We start from the raw sequence: 25,005 nt of genomic DNA on the forward strand, positions 1-25,005 counted from the left end.
GGTTGCCACGGGTGATGGCGGGGAGGGGCCATCACTACGGGGAAGCCTGCTGCGATCGCAGTTGGTACTACCCCACTGTACTTGTTAATATCGTCGGGGTGACAGTCGAACTCGACACGAGGTACTGCTCCTCAGAACAGGTGTTTTCTCTGTTTGGGGATTCAGTCCCGAGTGTCGGAAACGACTGAAACTTCGGAGATATTAACAAATACGCGGGATGAGGTGCGCGTCCGAAAGGATTCCGGGGGCGACAAAGCGCATCGACTTTCTGGATGGTCGCCACGGGTGATGGCGGGGAGGAGCCATCACCTCTACGAAAGCTTCCTGCGTTAGGTCAAGGAGGCATGGTGGAGAAGTTCTACCCACTATCTGACAAGAAAGAAGAAACGTGCGGTGAATCGACAAAATGACGCATGTTCAGTTGATGTGAAGAGTTTCAATTGTAAAATGTTGGTATCAATGGATGGTAATAAAATCTATGTATGGATGATTTTGTATATCCCTATGATATTCGCTAAATAAAATTCATCATCACTGTTCTTAACTGCAGTATTTTTTAATATTCAATCAAATAAAGAAGGCTAAATGTATTTACACTGATGGGTTATTGAAAAGCTCACACCCATAGTATTAACGGGAGATTAAAGATAAGATAATACACACCTTCCATAATTTCGGAAATCACAGAGCCGGGAGATGGTATTGATTATTTTAATCTTAATTTTCGATACATGCAGTTTACAAAAATGATTATAGTATAATTGAAAAACGTGCACTAAAAGCACAAACAAAGAATAACCTGTCCGGAAATATGATGAATAAAAATTTAATACAAGTATTTGTGAGTAATTTAGAAGTTGAACAGAAAATAGAATGGCCTAAGAAGTGTGTTAGAAATATTATTGTAAGAAATGGAACTTCTCGGACATGCTATCGAGGAAACATGGCACCCGCCCCAAAGAGGTCAGCACAGTAGTTATCCTCAGTCCCTCCATATGTCCGACTCCTGAGATGAATATTAATATTGACTCTCGAAAGAAAAAAAAAAAAACGTGCAGATTAATATAACTATTACGATAAAATTATTATATGCTTTATCTATAATCTACGTACCTAATTGCTCTACTCTTCAACGGAGTTATATTTTCTAGTAGATACATATAAATGAATGTTTGTATGTCACAAATGGACTCAAAACCTACTAGACCGAAATGTCACAATGTTTTCATATTACTCTTGGGAGGGTTTAGGAATTCATTTGAACGAAATGCGATGGGTAGTATTTTTGTAATGAGTAATTTTATGTAATTAATTTAAATGCAAACCCGCACCAAGATCGGATCGACTTGATCGACAGACTGTCGCTAGGCCACAGCAGTTTAAGCTAAATGAAATGAAATGAAATGGCGTATGGCTTTTAGTGCCGGGAGTGTCCGAAGACACATTTGGCTCGCCAGGTGCAGGTGTTATGATTTGGCTCCCGTAGGCGACCTGCGCTTCGTGATGACGATGCAATGATGATGCTGACAACACATACACCCAGCTCCAGTGCCAGCGAAATTAACCAATGATGGTTAAAATTCCCGACCCTGCCGGGTATCGAACCCGGGACCCCTGTGATCAAATGGCTAATCATTTAAGCCATGGAGCCGGACAGTTTACGCTATATCATGATAGTTCGGTGAGAAATGCTGTACATAGGAGGATGGGAACACTCCACCAAGCTTTATAAAGTACATTTCTTGCTAGGAGGATCATAACCGTGCCTGTTATTTGGAAATAGCAACCTAATATGCGGCGATGGAGATGTACTGTACTTTCATGTCATAAGACCAACTCTGATAGGTCTGCCCAGTTTGAAGTATATAGCTGCGTATTAGATGTGAAAAAATGAGGGTAATTGTAGCCTATCTCAAAACTGAAGGTCACAGGCATGAAAATTGGTACTTGGAATCTCCGTTAAAAAACGAAAGATGTATTCTTTTGTTTTAGGAAAATCTACTTAAGGGGGTGCGTGAAAAGAAGTGAAAAAGAAGTTGAATTCTTTTTATGAGGATAAGTATATCTCAAAAAATGAAGATGTTATAGACGTGAAAATTGGTACTGGAATCTCCTTTGAAAATAAAGAAACAAGCATATTCTTTTTTTTTAGGAAGATCCACTTAAGGAATGGGGGAAGGATGTGACGAAAAGGAGGAATGTGTTGAATTATTTTTATGGGGAAACTTATAAAACTCATGTTACAGATATGGAAATTGTTATTTGGAATTTTCTAAAACAATGTATTATTTTTCGACTTGAGAGTGGGCTGTTTCTCACATGGACAGTTCCATGTCGCAAGATCCAATGCCACACGCGGTTTTTAAATGGCTACTGGGGTAAATGAACCTCACTTTCCCGGTGAGTTTTTGTGCCTTAGGAAGTTTCAGAAAATCTCTTAGTGCAGTAGCGAGGAATGATTACTTTTATCAAAGTACGAAATTAACGCGAGCAAAGCCGCGGGTAACAGCTAGTATATATATAAATAAAGTTGTAGGGGATCCGCTGTCTGTAATTTCGTTTGTTTTGCCAAATTTAGGTCAACTCAAGACCGAATCGGTGGTTTTTATTTTTCGTGTTTGTTTGTCTGTTTGTCCGTTTGTCTGTTTGTCTGTTCCACCATCACGGTGAAACGGCTGGGTGGATCTTGACCAAACGTCATATTTAGTGTATAGCCTACTCATCCCGGGGAAGGTTTTGATATGCAAATCATTTTAAAATCTTTGAATAGACGGGGGGTTTATAGGAAACCCAGAACGGTTTTCTTCCATTTTCTCTTATACTATTGATTTCTGTAAACTCCGTGGACTGTATGTGAAACAACTCTTCATTATGAACAACTTTTGTTACGTTCATAATTTACCTTACTCTTCAAATGACGGAGAAAATTACTATTTTCTGTGGGTAAAATGCACTGTATTGACTGATCGACAGACCGACAACGAAACTACAGGTTACCATGGCTACGTCTCTGACTGCTTGCCAGCAGGGAAGTAACATATTACCATTTTCGTCATCATTCCTGTAAATTCGTGGTTGTTCCTTGGGTAGAAAGCAAGAGAGACGTCAATCGGCCATTCTGCGGGATACTGGCGGAATATCGTTGGAGGTTATAACCCTCCTCGAATAGCTAAAGTAATAACACCATTATTCATCTTCTTATCTGTTTACCTAAGAATCCCTGCGCCTAAATTTCTCCTCTGTTACCGCTTTCTTATATCCATAACGTATACCATCATAGTTTATTGAGGGACATTTGATTTTCCAATACATCCACTTGGTATTTACATATTTGTCCTATCCGGCTGACGTCAGTTATAATCCCATTTTCTATTAATTTCAACTTTCTCAACTGTATTACTTTCTTCCTAAATTACTCCGTATATATGCGAGTGCTAATCCTGAAACCTGGACACTCTTTTCTTTAACGAAATATTCCAAGATATGCAAATGTATAACTTTTGGCCCCGGAAAATATCGGAATATGGATGCAATTTTAACGACGGTGCAGATCTTCGTTTCGGAATAATTGGTGACTAAACGGTAATTGTATCAAAAAAGAGAAAGCACAATCGGGTTTCAACTTGGAGTGATCTACAACTTTGGCTCTATGACTTGTTGTCGTATCTCTGTCCCTTATACGTTAAATAGAACTGCATTTCTCGAGTTCAAGTTACTTTTGTACTTTTTACATGTATAATATGTTATCGTTTGGCACACTTATAGGAAAGATGCAATCATGACATTGGGCACAGACATTGACATGACCAGTTGCCAAATGTTCGCCAAATTTTATGATTCCAGTGTCACATGAGTATCAGAAAAATAAAGTAGTATGTGAAAACTGTACCAAATTTTACCCTGTTTAATGACTTTCAGATTACGAGATGACATGTGGTCAGTGACGAGTCCTCTCTGCCATGATTCTTGGCTTTATAGACGAGGGCTGTTGTTTTAGAAATAGCCCCTCAATTGCAGCAATAATAATAATAATAATAATAATAATAATAATAATAATAATAATAATAATAATAATAATAATAATAATAATAATAATAATAATAATAATAGTTTTACGTCTGGCGAACTACATTTACAGTTTTCGGAGACGCCAAGATGCCGGAAGTTTGTACTGAAGGAGTTCTTTTCCGTGCTGGTAAATCTACCCACATAAGGCTGGCGTCTTTGAGCATCAAATACTACTGGACTGAGCCAGGATCGAACCCGCCTACTTGAGCTCAGAAGGCCAGCGCTCTACCGTCCCAGCTACTCAGACCGTCCTCCTCAATTGTTCCCAAGTAGACCGAGTTCCAGATAAAAATCCTTAGCATGACTGGGAATCGAACCTCAGGCTGCCGCTAGATCGTGAGTCCGGTATGAATGACATAAAATGTATTTTAATTTAATAAAAGCATGGATAGGGCACATCATTTTTCAGTGTAAATTAAATTAACTACCGATTAATGTTAGTCGAACGGAATCTGTATTTTGACTTGACGTAGTTCATTTATGAAAACAGTTGCTCACACAAATTAGAAGTAAAAAGCAAAGCCATCTCCGTACAGGCCATAAAAGCCCTGGGAGGGATGGAAGGTAAGGCTGGTGTGAGCCTACCACCATCCGTAACCTCGGCACTTGATGGGGGTAGAGTGGTTAGCTCTATGCCCGGCCATCTTTGCCCCCAGGAATTAACCTTGTACTGACTTTTGGTGTAGGCTGAGTGAACCTCAGGGCCATATGCACCTCCGACAGTGGAAATCTCGTTTCATAAATTTTTCGACTCCCTGACTGGGAATCGAACCCACGTCCTTCCGTGTGAACCGCCTTTACAGCCACTCAAATTAGAAGTAAACATAGCCGAAATGTTTACCTGGAATTAATCTTCATTTCATGTGCTTAGCGACTGAAAAATGTTTCAGTAAATCTACACCAACTTTACCTTGGCAGATGTTAAAGAACGCATCGTTTTGCACATATATTAATTCGAGCTGCAAATCCAGTAATTCAACATAATTCTTCTTCTCCCGAGCGAGTTGTCTGCGTGGTTTGAGGCGTGCTGCATGGCAGATAATTGGTTCTAACCCCACTATCGGTAGTCCTGAAGATGGTTTTCCGAGGTTTTCAATTTTCACAGCAGGCTGTATCTTAATTAAAACCTCGTTCTCTTCCTTCCCAGTCCTATTCCATCGTCGTCATAAGACCTTCTGAGTCGGTGCAAAGTAAAACCAATAGCAAAATAACCTCCTCCTTCTTCTTCTTCTTCTTCTTCTTCTTTGCGTTATTCTCGCACTGCAGCGGGGTTCGTATGTCCAGTCTAACTTATTTCCGCCATAACAATCAGCCATACTCACTAAGACCAGAGCTCCGCAAATTCAGAAACCAGTTTCAGTAATTCAGTATAACTTTCAAATTACAGAAAGAAATTCATTCATCTTGTTTGATATAAAGTCTTGCTTACTTACATTTACAACACGAAAGTGTGAGGAACGAATGAAGACTGAGCTCGCACACAGCCCTCTCTCTTAGTTTGCGCGAAGGTCAGGGAAGTTTTGTGGTTCGTGAATCACTATCTGCCTGTACTAGGTTAATTATTACTTTAGACACACTGTATGAAGAAAAAGTGTAACTTACTTGTTGGATGAGGAGGTCGCCGGGACGTAGACGGCGCCCGGCATGAGCGGCGCCTTATACCCCGGGTCGGGGTATGTGAAGGTTCCAGAGTACTGTGACTCCGAACCCGCAGCGTCATCTTGCATGTTGTCCTTGAAGTCGAAGTCGTCCACAGCGTTGGTGTGGCCGCTGCCCGAAGAGCCTGACGCCGACGCGAACGTGGAGACGCCCTTACCCACAAGCTTGCCCAGTCCACCCAGAATACTGGGCAAGAACATGGCAATCAGCACAGACTTGACGATCTGTCCACCAATGATGAGCGGCAGTAGCAGCTTCTTCAGCCCGAAGGCGAGGAAGCCCAGCCCGAAGCCCGTGAGGAAGGAGCTCTTACCGGCCACTACTGCAAAACAAGACAGAGGATGAGTTAACATGACTTCCGAGTTGGCTACAAGTTAATATCTTTCTACCTGCTCTTAAGAGGGCTGAGTTGATTCTACATTTGTTTTTTCCACCCTTTCGGATGAAAGGTACGATTACTCTGTTTCTTTCTTTCTTTCTTTCTTAATCTGTTTACCATCCAGGGTTCGTTTTCCCCCGGACATAGCGTGGGATCCCACCTCTAACTCCTTAAAGGTAGTGTCCTGGAGCGTGAGACTTTGGGTCTAGAATAAAACTGGGTAGGGGGACCAGTACCTCGCCCAGGCGGACTCACCTACTATGTTGAACAGGAGTCTTGTGGGAGATGGAAAGATCGGAAAGGATAAACAAGGAAAAGCGGCCGTGGGCCTAAGGTAGGTACCATCCCGATATTTGCGTGGAGGGGAAGTGGGAAACCATGGAAAAATACTTCTAGGATGGCTGAGGAGGGAATCGAACCCCTCCTCCCTCTACTCATTTGACCTCCCACTTTTTTTTTTCAAATTTCGTGGCAGAGCCGGAAATCGAACCCGGGCCTCCGGGGATGACAGGTACTCACACTAACCACTACAGCACATAGGTGGACTACGATTCCTCATAATATCTCGCGAGTGCAGAAGACACATAGGTGTAGTGCATTTAGGCGTAGCCTACTTGATCAATTTTCAAACAAATTTAGCATTATCGGCTATCCTCTACTTAATTCTGTTTAGCGAATAAAACCATAGTCCGCCTCTGTGGTGTAGTGGTTAGTGTAACTAGTTGCCACCCCCGGAGGCCCGTGTTCGATTCCCGGCTCTGCCAGGAAATTTGATAAGTGGTACGAGGGCTGGAACGGGGTCCACTCAGCCTCGGGAGGTCAACTGAGTAGAGGTGGGTTCGATTCCCACCACAGCCATCCTCGAAGTGGTTTTCCGTGATTTCCCACTTATCCTCCAGGTAAATGCCGGGGTGGTACCTAACTTCCTTCCCTCGTCCTTGTCTATCCCTTCTAATCTTCCCATCCCCCAACAACGCGCCTGTTCACCATAGCAGGTGAGGCCGCCTGGGCGAGTTACTGGTCATTCTCCCCAGTTGTATCCCCGACCCAATGTCTCACGCTCCAGGACAGAGGTGGGATCCCTCGCTGAGTCCGAGGGAAAAGCCGACCCTGGATGGTAAACTGATTAAGAAGAAGAAGAATAAAACCATGCTAAAGTTATTTAAATAAATCGTAAACGTGTATTGTGATTATAAATAATAAACAAGTTGAAATGTTCATACAGTTTTATTTGTTCATTTAAATATTTAGGTCCTCAACTTTTAACAATGTCAAAATGTTATTGAACAATGGTGAATAACGTAAGAAGTAAAAGATGTATGATTTACATTGTACATCCATGTTATTACTAGGGCTCGGATGTTTAGGAAAACTGATATATTTTCTTTGTCTCCATTTTATTACCTGATTGGATTTTGGTGCAAATCAGGTGATTATCGTCACAATTAAGTGACTTTTATTTGTCATATAAATGCATATTTTGGCTATTTTTTGTCATAATGTCATATTTTGAGTTATTTTCGTAGGAACGTCATATTTCATATTTGGGCGGTTTGACGATAGCTGTAGCTGTGCAAAATCATCGTCAACTTTCCAAACGAGAACTAGCATTCACAAAACTGCTTTTTCGTATCACATCTGTAGTTAATACAAGTGGAATACTCTGCCGCTTCTATCAAGATTGCGCAGGAATTGTTTTCCTACAGTTTGTCGGAAAGTCTGGCATATATTAAGTCGAACTTTTGAATTATATCGAGTGCAATTACTCTTTTAGAAACTGGTAACTTAGAAAACCATGCAAGTATTGAAAATGTGAGAAGTGTTGAACTTTCAGCACAACAATCACATGGCGTCAGTGTAAAATGGAAACTTTAAAATGTGCTTAATCGAAGTGTGTGCAAGATAAATGATGTTCTTAGAGGAGAAGGTACAAGTACATTTCAAGATGAGTGATACTCGACAGTAGTGACGTGGTGCTCAATTTAAACGCATTTGAGTAATATTAATGCAATCTGGGGTTAAACGTTCCAAATATTTTTAAAAAATAGATTGATTTCTAGTTTTCTCGTATTTTAAACCAACAATGAAGGGTGCAAACATGTTTTGACATTCAACATGTTGTGTGATCTGATGATCTTAGCGAACTTAGCACTTTATAGGTATGTATTGACAAATGTTTGATGAGTAAACCGAGGACAATAGCCTGTGAATAACTGCTAAACATGTATATTCAGAAAATTAATATGAAAGTAAGAATAAACAATTTAGTTAACAAATATGTATCAAAGGAATTGCCGTTTCGATTTATAACTTATTTTAAAATGGCCATATTTAGCTCAATCATTTTTGGGTCATATTTTGCAATTTTACGTCATATTTTGTTGCTTTTGAGGTCATATTTGCTTGCTTATTTGGGCTATTTTTAGGTCTTAAACATCCGAGCCCCAGTTATTACATATGTTAAATCTGTAGACGTTCTATTCAGTGTAGTCAGAAACCAGAGTGAAATTGAAACGTTTTCGTAGAAACTCTAGCAACCTTAAATTTGTCGACTCTTTCTTCTGGTTTGGTGATATTGAGCCTTTCTTTCTTTCTTTCTTTCTTTCTTTCTTTCTTTCTTTCTTTCTTTCTTTCTTTCTTTCCTTCTTTACCGAGCGAGTTGGCCGTGCGGTTAGGGGCGTGCGGCTGTGAACTGCATCCGGGAGATAGTGGGTTCGAACCGCACTGTCGGCAGCCCTGAAGATGGTTTCCCGTGGTTTCCCATTTTCACACCAGACAAATGCTGGGGCTGTACCTTAATGAAGGCCACGGCCGCTTCCTTCTTACCCCCAGCCCTTTCCTGTCCCATCGTCGACATGTAAGACCTATCTGTGTTGGTGCGACGTAAAGTAACTTGTAAAAATAGTATCTTGTATTTAAAAAAAACATGGAAATTGCATTCTTTACACGTGTTAGATAGAACTGATATTTGCGGAGATTACTGGACGTTTGTGAAAATGGTATAATCGCAATTATCTCTGTCATAATTCCTCGCGAAGTAAAAAAAAAAAAAAAAAGAACAGCAGAAATTGTATTTTGCACAACTTTTACCATATTTTTTCGATGAATATTAACAAAGAAAGTGGACATTTGTCGTTTTGACCCTTCAGTACATGTACACACTGTATACTGATGAAATAGTATAGGCCTATAACCTACTACAAACACTACTTATCCCTGGTATTAAATACCGACGTCTATTTAGCCGTTTCCCATAATGTGATAGACAGACAAAAATTAAACAACAAATTCCCAATCTTTGTATACCTAATCCGAAATAAGTTCGAAGTATGAGACAACAATTTGCAGAGTACGTATTTCATTTTGTAGTAGATTGAAGTAGCAAGTCTCCAGCACAGAGCCTGACTTATAAGGGCTGTTCCAGGCTTCAATAGTCGTACCAAATTATTATTAAGGAGAACCTGGTTTCCACACAGCAGTTTGCTGAATACGAACAGAGAGAGTTATTACAGAACAAAGTAATGTTCTCGTTGGTCTTGTTGCGTGCTTCTGATAACATCTGTGAACTTGATGAACCTGTGCACCACTTCCCAGAGCAGAGTGTGAAATGTGTCACTATTAACTAAATTAGCTTCTCAGTAACTGGCTGATTAAATTGATTCTAGGTGACATCATTTTTTATAACTTCTGAAAGACGTAATTGTAGTTGATGCTCAGAAGACTCTCATTAGGTTTGCCATGCGTACCGTAAAACCGGAACTGTTCACATGTTATTCCCTTCTTATTCTCCTTGGCTTTTTCCTTATTATTTGGGATCGGCGCTAATGTGGATTAAGCCCACTTTTACGGTCGTTGCCCTCCTTGGCGCCATTTCCATAGGGAGGAATATATTCACTATTGCGTGTTTCTGTGGTGGTTGGTTGTGTTATATGTAGACGTGTATTAAAGCGATCACAAACACCCAGATCCCGAGCTATAGGAATTAACAAGGCGTGGCCAAAATCTCCTGACTGGCCGGGAACTAAACCCCGGACTCTTCGAACCGAAAGCTACTACGTTCACCATTCAGCCAAGGAGCTGGACAGAACTGCCCCGATCTAAAGGGCCAAATTTACTGTCCTGACAAGATGTCCAGAAAAATGTCAAAACCGAGCAAGTTGGCCGTGAGGTTTGGGGCGCGAGGCTGTGAGCTTGCATTTGGGAAATAGTGGGTTCAAACGCCACTGTCGGCCGCCCTGAAGATGGTTTTCCGTGGTTTCCCATTTTCACACCAGGCAAATGCTTAAAGGCCACGACCGCTTCCTTCCCACCCCTAGTCCTTTCCTGTCTCATCGTCACCGAAAACTTAATGTGATTTTTTTTTTGCTTGGGGCTTTACGTCGCACCGACACAGTTAGGTCTTATGGCGACGATGGGATAGGAAAGGTCTAGGAGTTGGAAGGAAGCAGCCGTGGCCTTAATTAAGGTACAACCCCAGGATTTGCCTGGTGTGAAAATGGGAAACCACGGAAAACCATCTTCAGGGCTGTCGACAGTGGGATTCGAACCCACGATCTCCCGGATGCTTAATGTGAATTTATGCAAAGTTAAACCACTAGCGAAAAATCCCATTTCAAGATCTGCAAAGCACAATGTTACAATTATCGTTGAAAGCGCACACAACGTCTGCGGTGCGAGCAGCGAAATAAGAAGATAATCTACAGGAAACACTATTTACGTTTCAAGAAGTGTTTATCGTCAACGTTCACAAAATGATCAGGGTAAACTTTTAACTTGCACCGTGAGCAGCGGATGAAGAAAGTTCATTCCATCTAAAACGAAAGCGAATTCCTTCGATGTGGTGAACCATTCAGGATGATCATATTTGTATACCATACCGGTAGTAATTCGATATACATTCTTCAGGAGTTTACACATCTAATGGTTTAAAGTCTCCAAATTGGTGATTTGACGTGACAGATGATCGGAGGTTCAACATGACGTTTATACAGCGTTATTCAGAATGAATGCGACAACGCTTAGTATGTTGTGCGGAACGGCTAATTGATCATTTTCAAGAGTGGGTCCATATTCAAAATTCATGCTTTGGGCTCTCTGTCATATCGAATGCGTTTTCAATTATTTTGAGGCCATTTATTGACAATATGTTACGACATTTTCCCAAAGAAAGAACATTTTCAAACTTCTTCGCATCACAATTTCCTCAGATGGTTCCTATTTTTGTTATTTTGACAAAAGAAAGTAGAACTAATTGAGGTATAACAAACAACACCTCACGCGACGTGCTATCACGCTTGAATCCAGAACTACACTAAAAATGAGTGCAATTGGACTAGACAAATGAGTGACTGAATGGGTTGCTATATTTCTAGAAAATAGAATTAGAGTAGGTGAAGCTTTATCTGACTGTAATAACTAAGAGGGGAATTCCTCAAGGCAGTATTATCGGACCTTTATGTTTTCTTATATATATCAATGACATGTGTAAAGAAGTGAAATCGGAGATAAGGCTATTTGCAGATGATGTTATTCTGTACACAGTAATAAATAAGTTGCAAGATTGTGAGTAACTGCAACATGACCTCGATAATGCTGTACGATGGACAGTAGGCAATGGTATGTTGATAAACGGGGTTAAAAGTCAGGTTGCGAGTTTCACAAATAGGAAAAGTCCTCTCAGTTTTAATTACTGCGTTGATTGGGTGAAAGTTCCTTTTGGAGTTCATTGTAAGTATCTAGGTGTTAATATAAGGAAAGAGCATTTGGGTAATCACCTAAATGGGATTGTAAATAAAGGGTACAGATCTCTGCACATGGTTATGAGGGTGTTTAGGGGTTGTAGTAAGGATGTACAGGAGGGGGCATATAAGTCTCTGGTAAGACCCCAATTAGAGTATGGTTCCAGTGTATGGGACCCTCACCAGGTTTACTTGATTCAAGAACTGGAAAAATTCCAAAGAAAAACAGCTCGATTTGTTCTGGTGATTTCCGACAAAAGAGTAGCGTTACAAGAATGTTACATAGTTTGGGCTGGGAAGACTTGGGAGAAAGAAGACGAGCTGCTCGACTAAGTGGTATGTTCCGAGCTGTGAGCGGAGAGATGGCGTGGAATGAGATTAGTAGACGAATAAGGTTGAGTGGCGTCGTTTAAAGTAGGAAAGATCACAATATGAAGATAAAGTTGGAATATAAAAGGAAAAACTGGGGCAAATATTAATTTATAGGAAGGGGATTTAGGGATTGGAATAACTTACCAAGGGAGATGTTCAATGAATTTCCAATTTCTTTGAAATCATTTAAGAAAAGGCTAGGAAAACAACAGATAGGAAATCTGCCACCAGGGCGACTGTCCTAAATGCAGATCAGGACTGACTGACTGACTGACTGACTGACTGACTGACTGACTGACTGACTGACTGACTGACTGACTGACTGACTGACTGACTGACTGACTGACTGACTGACTGACTGACTGACTGACTGACTGACTGACTGACTGACTGACTGACTGACTGACTGACTGACTGACTGACTGACTGACTGACTGACTGACTGACTGACTGACTGACTGACTGACTGACTGACTGACTGACTGACTGACTGACTGACTGACTGACTGACTGACTGACTGACTGACTGACTGACTGACTGACTGACTGACTGACTGACTGACTGACTGACTGACTGACTGACTGACTGACTGACTGACTGACTGACTGACTGACTGACTGACTGACTGACTGACTGACTGACTGACTGACTGACTGACTGACTGACTGACTGACTGACTGACTGACTGACTGACTGACTGACTGACTGACTGACTGACTGACTGACTGACTGACTGACTGACTGACTGACTGACTGACTGACTGACTGACTGACTGACTGACTGACTGACTGACTGACTGACTGACTGACTGACTGACTGACTGACTGACTGACTGACTGACTGACTGACTGACTGACTGACTGACTGACTGACTGACTGACTGACTGACTGACTGACTGACTGACTGACTGACTGACTGACTGACTGACTGACTGACTGACTGACTGACTGACTGACTGACTGACTGACTGACTGACTGACTGACTGACTGACTGACTGACTGACTGACTGACTGACTGACTGACTGACTGACTGACTGACTGACTGACTGACTGACTGACTGACTGACTGACTGACTGACTGACTGACTGACTGACTGACTGACTGACTGACTGACTGACTGACTGACTGACTGACTGACTGACTGACTGACTGACTGACTGACTGACTGACTGACTGACTGACTGACTGACTGACTGACTGACTGACTGACTGACTGACTGACTGACTGACTGACTGACTGACTGACTGACTGACTGACTGACTGACTGACTGACTGACTGACTGACTGACTGACTGACTGACTGACTGACTGACTGACTGACTGACTGACTGACTGACTGACTGACTGACTGACTGACTGACTGACTGACTGACTGACTGACTGACTGACTGACTGACTCATTCATTCATTCATTCATTCATTCATTCATTCATTCATTCATTCATTGATGTTAGCCGGGCGTCATGGCGATTTTATTACCTCAAGATGGAGGCGCTGTCGCATCACCCGATGACGCCATACCGAGGTCAGACTCTGCTGCTAGATAAATTGGTCCTTTCTCTCTACAATGAGATGTTGAACACGATCGACGCAATAGTTGCCTAGGCATTATTTCGATTTTTAAACTTTCATGATTTTGTAACACTAACCAGCACACGCATGGCTCTAAAACTATAGCCATATCTTAGTCCCAAAGCAAGCTTGCAGTTTAGAGACCGAATATCATAATCGTAGTCACGGTAACTCCAGTTTCACGTCAGTGTTAAAGTCGTGATTATAGCCATGGTAACTCCAGATTTACGTGATTGTAAATATCGTGATCGTAGTCACGGTAACTCCAGTTTTACGTGGCTGTTAATATCGTGATCGTAGTCACGGTAACTCCAGTTTTACGTGACTGCTAATATCAAAATCACCGTGATAGTAACTCCAGTTTTTCACGATTGAATATCACGATCGTAGCCGCGGTAGTTCCAGATTTTCTTGAAATCCAAACCACAAGGATCTGACTCTTCGTTTCAAAAATCCAGCGTTCATTGATCAAGATTTGAACTGCAACCACTTGTTAACAAGCCAGTATTTATGTCACCTGGCTATCATGCACTTGAAGGAAGTCAACCACGCCAGGCTGAAGTGATAGAAGCGCTGTGTTCTGAGTTCAAATTGTTGGGTCCGATTCCGATTCAGTGCGGTGGTGTGTGAAGGTGGTGAAATACATCAGGCTCTTGTCGGTAGATTTACCGGCATGTAAATGAACTCCTGAGGGACAATGTTCTAACACCTCAGCGGCTCCTAAAACCGTAAACGTAGTTAGTAAGACGTTAAACTTGTAACATTTTATGACGTCAACCATTCTTCAATAAGCTTTGGATTTACTGACTTGGTATTGGGAAGCATGAATAATTTTTGGTGCTGAATCATTCCTAAAGACTTGTAGTATATCCGTCCAATGCGTACGACTTCCATTGCTTCCGGATCCAACACGAGTTTACTATCGGCATTTTCTGCTTTCTCCGGGTGCTAAAGGTTATACTAGAGTCATGCTACTGTGGGCTCCAACGAAGTAGGTTTTACATCTGGAACTGTGAGGGAATCCAAATGGAACACATTATGGTTATACTAGACAAGGTGAAAGTGTGCACATAAAATATACGACCTTGTAGAGATGCTAAATGTGAGAAAAGACGTCATGTTACCAAGTGGGTTAATGAAGACGTCGAGTGCGAAAGCTTGTTTGGAACACGGCTTTACATGAAGCTGAACACAACAGGTTAGGTGTTCATTGAGGTACTACGCATTTCTGTGAATTGTGCGGGGCGTCCTTTAGAGCCAATTGCTTGAGTGAGGTATAGCAATCTTCGGACTTAATTCCGAAATAATTATTATAATTATAGACAGGAGAAAATTGAAAATGCTGGGGCTGTACATCAATTAAGGCCACGGCCGCTTCCTTCCCAGTCCTAGCCCTTTTCCTGTCCCATCGTCGCCATAAGACATATCTGTGTCGGTGCGACGTAAAGCCAATAGCAAAAAAAGAAAATCTTATTCTGAATCCTGGATGGATAAAGAAAGTGTTTTAAGTCTTAATCCTCAACATCTTCTGCCTACAATGACGCATGGAAGAAATTTGTATGTTTGAGGTATACATATGTAGAAGTTTAGAAAATTTAATTCACGAAATTTGTAATTATGAAGTGAATTATGAAGTAGTTAGAGGAAATGTGTCTTAAAGTTCGGAAGGAACAGTACGTTATAATTATTTATTTGCCGTATGGCTTTTAGTACCGGGATTATCCGAGGGCAAGTTCGGGTCGTCTGGTGCAGGTTTTTCTATTTGACACACATAGGCGACCTCCGCGTCTGGATGTCGGGATGATGATGATGTAGGCAAAGGTTGAAACCCAGTGTCGGCACATAGCCTACTCCTGTCGAATAACACCAAGAGGTCTGCTCAAGGTTGAACGTCGCCATCCGACTGACGCGTCACTATCAACAGCGCCATATGTCCTCACTCCATCTGAACAATGCGGAGATGTTTGGAATTGAATCCAGGCTTTTGGTACTCAATCTAGTGATTATAAATTGTAGGCTATACCACTACCTCTCCTTCCCTGCCGGGCAACATTCTGATGGTGAATGTCTTTTTTTTTTTCCCTCACCAACGGGACTCAAACCAGCTAATCACGGTGTCGGGCTATACGGTATAGACTTCACGCCTTGACGATCATGGCCACCAGGCGGAGAAATTTAGTGATGCAGGTAATTATCCACAGAAGGTCCGGTTCCATGGATAAATGGTTAGCGTGCTGGCCTTTAGTCACAGGGGTCCCGGGTTCGATCCCCAGCAGGGTCGGGAATTTTAACCATCATTGGTTAATTTCGCTGGCGCGGGGGCTGGGTGTATGTGTCGTCTTCATCATCATTTCATCCTCATCACGACGCAAAGGTCGCCTACGGGAGTCAAATAAAAAGACCTACACCTGGCGAGCCGAACGTCCTCGAACACTCCCAGCACTAAAAGTCATACGCCATTTTATTTCTCATCCACAGAAAGCAGCATTGCCACTTCTGAGACACTTTTTCACGTAAATCGCCCTCTAAAACTCTTCCATAAAGTATGCGTGTAATCGTCGAGGCCTCTTTATTGGTGTACATGGTGAAGTCATTCGAGTTTCGCCATGACAATGGACTTCCTACCAGCTCAAGAGATGACATCGCCACTATTGTCCTTAAGAGATCATATCAGATTTTATTCCATAATCTGAGTGCCCATTCACAAGTGGCGTGTCACTGACATACATAAATACTGCACTTACCATTACTTTACCACTGTTATAGGAGAGTATACTCATATAGAGTCCGTAAGGCGGTGGGGATACCCGCAACACAAGTGCCTTCAGACCTTTGCTCCCTTATTTACGAAAACACTACCTTTGCTGGCGATACCTATTATTCGCAGTGCACCATGTCTTCTGTTACTTTCATTTTTCTGTCTGTCTCAGTCTCAACCTTGGTTTTGACAACGTGAAAGTGGTTGAGTTCCGAGCAATGCTAATAATGCCGTTTCTTATGCAGCCAGTTCTGGAGTGAAAATGTCGCTCATAACGTCGATTGATGGGTACATTTCAGTGGACTTGGCAGACTGATACGTAATAGCAACCTCTGCTCGGTGAAGAAAGCAACGGGAAACTACCTCACTCCTCATTCCCTTGCATGCCTCTTTAGTGACACGTAGGCCATTTATGATAGCGGTGCTGTTGATGAGCCGATCACCCTTCGGGCTGACTACTCAACATTGTGCATTACTAAGGTAATCCTATGAGATACTATTTAATATTGACTGGAAGGTTACATTTTGGAGGGTTACCAAGCTGGATCAGTAAAGACGTCCTACGTTTATCAGGAAGCACGCGGTTTCAGTTCCCGGATAGGTAGTCGAGAAATTTAGAAACCTGATTTCTAGTTAAGCCCTGGAGTTCACTCGGCGCTAGGTTATTTTGTGTCTGTTGAGTGGGGAGGTGGAGGGCGAAGGAAGTTCACCACGCTTAGCGCTAACCATTATATTCCACTTACGAGGGAAACCCGCTAAGTACAACAACCCGATTTCCCAGAAACTTCGCTTAGCGAAAGAAAGGCCGTTTCTGAAAGGAATGACTGTAGAAATTTCCGACGTGCTTTACGTGAACTTTTAGAGCGGAACAATTTCAACCGACGCGGTGGTGCAGCGACTATCGCCGCGGCTTCACACTTTCGCGCCCCGTGTTCAAATCTCGAGGAATTTGTTTGTTTGTTTGTTTGTTTGTTTGTTTTATCTATTTATGTCCAATGACGACGACTGCACGAATGTTTCTTGTCAAGTTAGTGGATGCAGGGACGTTATGTTGATTGTAAAGTTACAACTGGGTTTCACTCTAAATGTTATTTATCACATATATATAAGAGCCTCCGTGGCTCAGGCGGCAGCGCGGCGACCTCTCACCACTGGGTTCCGTGGCTCATATCCCGGTCACTCCAAGTGAGATTTGTGCTGGACGAAGCGGAGGCGGGACAGGTTTTTGTCTGGATACTCCGGTTTTGTCCTGTCATCTTTCATTCCAGCAACACTCTCCAATATCATTTCATTTCATCTGTCATCATTTCATCATTGCCCCAGAGGAGTGCGACAGGCTTCACAGCCGGCACAATTCCTATCCTCGCCGTTAGATGGGGGCTTCATTCATTCCATCGCTGACCCGGTCGAATGACTGGAAACAGGCCGTGGAGTTCCATATATATATAGTATTTGTTAGAAATTACAGTATTTTGTACGTTCATTCTTATATTAACGCTTCAGGGAGATACGGTACATTCACCGATCGTAGAAACATTCGAAACAGACATTTCGCACACCACGACCATCGCGCTAAGGCAGGTTTGTCACAGTTACATTTCCAGGTGGGAATGTCACTCGGGAAAGAAACGTCGTTATCATTGCTGAAGATTTCACTATTTCGCAATAATTTTGCGACAAACTCCGCATAACGGATCATTTTCTAAAAACTTACACTTGCAATTGATTCTAAATGAATGCGTGGATTTTTATTTAATCGCGTCTAGTCGTGATATCCCTTTTCTGTGCAATGAGTGTACGACACTTGATGTTTTAAAATTCATTGACCAGACAGAACATTATTGGACGAAAAAGGAAAACGATGTTTCAAAATACATTGAACAAAACCATTCGTGTAGTAATCGTCAATGGAGCAAAGTAAATAAATGAAACCAAAACGAAGTTCATTGTGATTTGAACACGGGGTGCAAAAGTGTGAGGTCGTGGCGAAATCCACTGTGCCACCGCGTCAGTTGACCTTGCTACACTCTAAAAGGCAGGTAAAGCACGTCGCACACTTCGACCGTCATTTTCTCGGAAACGATCGAATGTCTACGAATAAGCCGAACCCCCTTTCACCGAGCAAAGTTTCTGGTAAATCGGGTTGTAACACTTGACAGGTTCCCCTCGTCAGTGGCATTCAACAGCTTCGGAGGCTTTCATGGCCTGTTTTCACTTGGAAGGTTATATTTAGCAAATTTGCATGTTGTTCTTTAATAATAATGATAATAAGAAGAAGAATTAAAGAAAAATTAAGGAACAGTAAGAGCAACATTGTCCACCTCTGTAGTGTAGTGGTTAGTGTGATTAGCTGCCATCCCTGGAGGCCAAGGTTCGGTTCCCGGTTCTGCCACGAAATTTGAAAAGTGGTACGAGGGCTGGAGCGGGATCCACTCAGCCTAGGGAGGTCAATTCAGTAGAGGGGGTTTTGATTCCCTCTTCAGCCATCCTCAAAGTGTTTTTCCACTTCTCCTCCAGGCAAATGCCGCTTCATTCCCTCTTCCTCGTCTATCCCTTTCAATCTTTCCCTCCTCCACAAGGCCCCTGTTCAGCATAGCAGGTGAGGCCGCATGGGTGGGGTACTGGTCCTCCTCCCTAGTTGTATCCCCAACCAAAGCTCACGTTCCAGGAGAAAGAAAGAAAGAAAGAAAGAAAGAAAGAAAGAGCAACATTGGATGAATCACAGAAATCAAGGAAGATAATGAGGAAACCAGACATTACAATAGAATATTTTTTAAAAGAAACAAAACCTTGTGAATCAAGAAACTCACAAACAAACCAGACTACAAATCAAGATCAATAGACGGACACTGGGACGGGTGATTTCAGACGAAGAAAGATCCGAGAGAATGAAGACGTACTGGGCTGACAGAATAATTTAAAAAAGAACCTTTTTATAAGATTTATTAAAGTTGTCCAATGAAGGTCGTAAATTGTAAATAAATAACTAAATAATAAAGCGTGACTGTGTTGTTTTTCGTGATCATAGCCACGAGGTCCGACTCGTTGGCTGAATGGTCAGCATACTGGCCTTCGGTTCAGAGGGTCCTGGGTTCGATTCCCGGCCGGGTCGGGGATTTTAACCTTAATTGGTTAATTCCAATGGCACGGGGGCTGGGTGTATGTGTTGTCTTCATCGTCATTTCATCCTCATCACGACGCGCAGGTCGCCTACGGGCGTCAAATAGAAAGACCTGCATCTGGCGAGTCGAACCCGTCCTGGGATATCCCGGCACTAAAAGCCATACGACATTCCATTTCATAGCCACGAGACTTCCAGTTATGTGGAAGCCGATCCACAGGGACATGGACTTTCATTTTAAAAATCTCATTCTGTGATGGGTTTCATTTTCGCAATGTTGAACACAGAAATTCCTAACCACCACCACCACCCTCTGCGTCCAAATGAAAACGGAGGTCAAGTAGAAGCGCCAGTTTTACGAATGATAGATCCATCTCCTACAGGGGTGATAGCCTCATAGTCAAGCTTCCTGAACCAACAATTCTGCACGTCATACTAGACAATCACAATGGACATTGCAAGTTCTTGGTTCGCTTCCCGAAGGACTCGCTCTAATTACGAGAGCTCAGTGACACAGCACTCCTGCAAGGGAGACTTATGTTTTACAAGGATTCTTTTTTTAAGAGACTTGAGTTCATTCCCTAACGGTACAAGTGTCTGGTCTGGTCCTTTCTCATGAAGGGAAAGTCAGCACGATATTGCACACTGTTCACATCTAAGTAGTGCACCGTGTCACCTGCGACCTTAAAGCCAAGACGACTCGTAAAACATTCTACAAACACTACCAGGCTCTCTTCTCTATGTACATCAGTCCTACTGCTATTAGTTTCCCTGGTACAATAGGACTTGTCTTTTCACGTAAAGTAAAAGGAAGACTACAGAAAACAAACTAAGGTTCATATTCGTTTGTAATTCGGAGAACTGATCATTGGAATGCAGTCAGTCTTAAGAGCCTTTCCCCGAAAATATTAAATGTTTAGAGAAAATGCTTCAATTTCCCGAAAGCTTTGTATAGGCCTACATTTTCGTTCAATGTTGTAATTTCTTGTACTTGGGTAGTAGAATAACTAATCATAAGGCTAAATCTTACATCAAATTTTTTAAATTTTGTAAAATTTGTGTACACTTTATGCATTGTTTCTGTAACCTTGTCATTGTATGTTTTGTAAGCTTTTATAAGTTTATGGCTGATGATGATGCACACCAGCATCGAAATCGGTCCTAAGAATAATAAAATGTTATAAATTATTTTATAACATTGTCTGGTATTGAATAGGTGGACCTTTCTTGTTCCCACTAGAAGTAAAGAAAACATAAAATATAGACTAGCACAAGCAAGGAAGGATTTTCTTAGGAAAATAAATTTGCTCACTTCGAACATTGATTTAGGAATTAGGAAGACGTTTTTTAAGACTTTCTTCTGGAGCGTGACATTGTATGGAAGTGAAACATGGCCGATAACTCGCTCAGAAAGACAGAGAATAGAAGCTTTTGAAATGTGGTGTTACAGAAGAATGCTGAAGATGAGATGGGTAGATCGAATCACAAATGAAGAGATACTGAATCAAATTGGTAAAAGCAGAATGATTTGGCGAAATTTGACCAGGAGAAGAGACAGAATTATAGGGCACATCTTAAGATACCCAGGTCTTATTCAGTTACTTTTTGAGGGAAGAATAGGTGGTAAAAACGACAGGGGCAGACCATTGTATGAATATGACACACGTAGTAATAGCAGTAGTAGTAGTAGTAGTAGTAGTAGTTGTTGTTGTTGTTTAAGTGCGGCCAGTATCCAGTATTCGGGAGATAGTAGGTTCGAACCACACTGTAGGCAGCTCTGAATATGGTTTTCCGTGGTTTCCCATTTTTACACCAGGCAAATACTGGGGTTGTACCTTAATTAAGACCACGGCCGCTTCCTTCCCACTCCCAGCCCTTTTCTGTCCCATCGTCGCCATAAGACCTATCTGTGTCGGTGCGACAAAAAGCTAATTGTAAAAAAATAGGATGTAGTAGTTACGTAGAAATGAAAAGGTTTACACAGGATAGGGTGGTATGGAGAGCTGCATCAAACCAGTCTATGGCCTGATGACCCAAACAACAACACGTTGTAATTAAAATGTTAAGTCAATAGTAAATCAGTATTTAAGTTATGTTAGATAATATGCAATTGCATTGTAATTATTATACCACATTATTTGTAACGAAATGTTTTAATTATATTCTGTAAATCTTGGGCGAATTACTGTACAGCCGAGTTGCAATTATTATGTTACGCTACTTGTAATTGGACGTTTTAAGTTATATTTTTGTCGATTTTGTGTGAATTCCCATGCGTTTGATTGTAGTTATATTTCGCTACTCGTATGTAACTTTTTATTTTTATGTATTACGAGTAATCAAAAATGGCTTTTGTAGTCATTATAGGTGAAATACTTGTAAACATTCTGGTAAGAGGAATATTGGGGCTCTATAATCTTTTCCCACTTTCGCTGTTAAATTGAGAAATACAGCATCAAAAACTTAAAATTACAAAATTCGGTTATACTTTCCTTTAAATTAAAAACTAGGCGGAGGTAGCGACAAATGCCTGAATGTTTTTGTCTGAAGGCTCAACTCACCTGGCTTGAAAAAGCTGGGCACCCAGTTACGAGCGGAAGACATAAGTCTCGGCAGCTGTACGGCGAGTACATAGTCCTTGTTGTCGACCTGCCGTATCTTCACCCCGTCCATAAGCTCGCAGTCCACGGGACTACTCTCCAGACAGCTGGCCGTCGCATTGGTCTCGGCAGTGGTGGCGCACACCACCATCAGAGACAAGAAGAGAAGCGCTGTTTTCAGCATCGTAGAGCGATCCTCGTCAACACATCGCACCTAAAATAATAATAATAATAATAATAATAATAATAATAATAATAATAATAATAATAATAATAATAATAATAATAATAATAATAATAATAATAATAATAATAATAATAAAATAATAATAATAATAATAATAATAATAATAATAATAATAAAAGGGAAAGGAAGATCTTGCACAGAACAAATCCTTAATCTTAAAAACTAGCCTACTAATAAGCAAAACCAGACAAACTGTCATTACTTTTGTAGATTTCAAAAAAGCATATGACTCTATAGACCGCTAAACACTTTTCAATACTCTATAAGAATTTCAAGTGGATAAAAAAAACAAGGGCATTAATCAGACAAACATTAACTGGCACTACTTCAAAAGTTAAATTACTAGGGGAAGGATACGTCTCAAAACTCACGGGTTAAAATTAGTAACAAATAGTATCAAAACCGGGCGAGTTGGCCGTACGGTTATGAGCGCGCAGCTGTGAGCTTGCATCCGGGAGACAGTGGGTTCTAACCCCACTGCCGGCAGCCCTGAAGATGGTTTTCCGTGGTTTCCCCATTTTACACCAGGAAAATGCTGGGGCTGAACCTTAATTAAGGCCACGGCCGCTTCCTTTCCATTCCTAGGCCTTTCCTATCCCATCGTCGCCATAAGACCTATCTGTGTCGGAGCGACGTAAAACAAATAGCAACAAAAAAAGTGTCAAAACTCACGACAACAAACGAGTAGATAAAGTAAACATTCTAATGAGTCTCAAAATTCACGACTCCGGGCAGCAGGTGCTTGCGATGACCGCAGGAGCGATGAAGTGCGCGGTGACTCACGCTTCCCGTTTTAGTCGCGTCTTACGACAGGCAGGGGACACTGTGGATGTTATTCTGCCACCCCAACCCACTGGTGAAAGTAATGGTTGGTGAATGGAAGAGACCGAGGTGTATTTATTATCTTATAATTATAAAAAGGAAGTGTTTGTCTGTGTGTCTGTGCGCGATGCCCAGCAAAATCTACAGCACGCAGAGATCTGAAATTTTGAACGTAGGTAGAGGGAAAGGGGTCCAAATGCACCTCGAAGCCGGAATTTTCATTTTCGCTTTCGTTGGCGAGTTATGAACGAAAACCCATCGGAAAACGTGCATTGGGATATGACAATCCAACGTGCTGTCACCAAGATTAAATGCATAGAGTCGCTGTCGCTAGGCAACGTACATAAGATAGGTAGAGAACACAATATTCAAGGAGCCATTTTACGTCCAGGGCGTAGGAAACCGTTCTTGGTCTTATATGGTGTGAGGGCATATGACGCTGTTGATGGTGATTCGTCCGTCGGATGGGGACGTAAAGTCTTGAGCTATTCGAGAGGAGTGGGCTATGTGCCAGCGCCGGGTTTCATCCTCTTCATTCTTACTATCATATACAGTATAATGTCATTCATTTCATCTCATTAACTCATCTGATTAGGTTGATGTCATGAAAGGCATCCGGTCGTAAAAATTCGCTACGAAGATTCATCTCACTTCATACCCAAACCCCGTAGAGAAAGGGGGCAGGGGTTGGACACTTATACTGTACATTTAGAGGAAACATATATGACACAATATAGACGATAATAATAATAAACAAGGAATAATACATATATCAGGCAGGATGCCATTGTAAGTCCGTGGATAGGAAGCCATTTTCCTTCAATCCATGATGTCTGTCTATCTGTCTGTGTCCATGTGTGCGATGCCCAGCCAAATCCACGGCAAACAAAGATCTAAAATGTTTGTCATAGGTGGGCACAGGTTTTCACCTAAGACGCATGGCTGTGTCTGAGAGCAATTCTTGCACCAAGACATGAAGCTGTCAACGTCATCAACAAGCAACACTCACAAGAATTACCCGGTTTCCTATAAATTGAAAAGTCTATCGACACGACATGTCATACAGATGAGGCTGTCAACTACACGACAGAGATTTTGAACAATTTGGAGTCACCTGGAGTACCCTCGAACATCTTGGGGTGGACGATTGTGGCACCGATTATCCTTCTCAGGAATATGAATCCTTCCCTCTGCAATGAACACGGCTCTGAAACTGATGGCGAATATTATTGAAGCCACCATCATGACTGAGCATGCCGCGGGCGAAGTAGTATTCCTCGGACTGTTAGTCCATTGAGTAGGAAGCCATTTTCGGTCCGCGGCACGAGAAGCCATCAGCCCGTGTATATTCCAAAGTGTTTGTGTGTATGTATGCGAAGCCCAGTCAAATCTACGACACACAGAGATCTGAAATTTTGACATAGGACAATCGCTTAAAGTTGTAGGACTCCATCTTCGAAAACGGTGTTTTTGCCATTGTCAACTGTACGTGGATTGTTCAAGAGTTCGAAAGGCAAACACAATACAGTATACATCTTACCTCCAATGGAAGTACATTAATATAGTTTATTCCGAAGCTCTAAGGAAACAATATATTTTGTATTATATAACATGGTCTTTTACATGGTTTTAATATTATTTGTACCATCCATCAACCCGGTAT

General features: G+C 41.7%; 1 protein-coding gene across 1 annotated transcript in view; it reads right to left on the bottom strand.

Annotated features, from left to right (window-relative positions):
• The window catches only part of LOC136877761 (uncharacterized), a 74,606-nt gene extending 52,149 nt beyond the window's left edge, over window positions 1–22,457 (bottom strand). The window contains exons 1-2 of the mRNA XM_067151967.2: window positions 22,235–22,457; window positions 5,671–6,049 (exon numbers count right to left, since the gene is read on the bottom strand). Of these exons, the coding sequence (XP_067008068.2) occupies window positions 5,671–6,049; window positions 22,235–22,457 (602 nt within the window). The remainder of the gene's footprint in view (window positions 1–5,670; window positions 6,050–22,234) is intronic.
• Between the last annotated feature and the right edge of the window lie 2,548 nt (window positions 22,458–25,005).

This window comes from Anabrus simplex, chromosome 7 (genome assembly GCF_040414725.1).
Source record: "Anabrus simplex isolate iqAnaSimp1 chromosome 7, ASM4041472v1, whole genome shotgun sequence".
Taxonomy (NCBI): domain Eukaryota; kingdom Metazoa; phylum Arthropoda; class Insecta; order Orthoptera; family Tettigoniidae; genus Anabrus; species Anabrus simplex.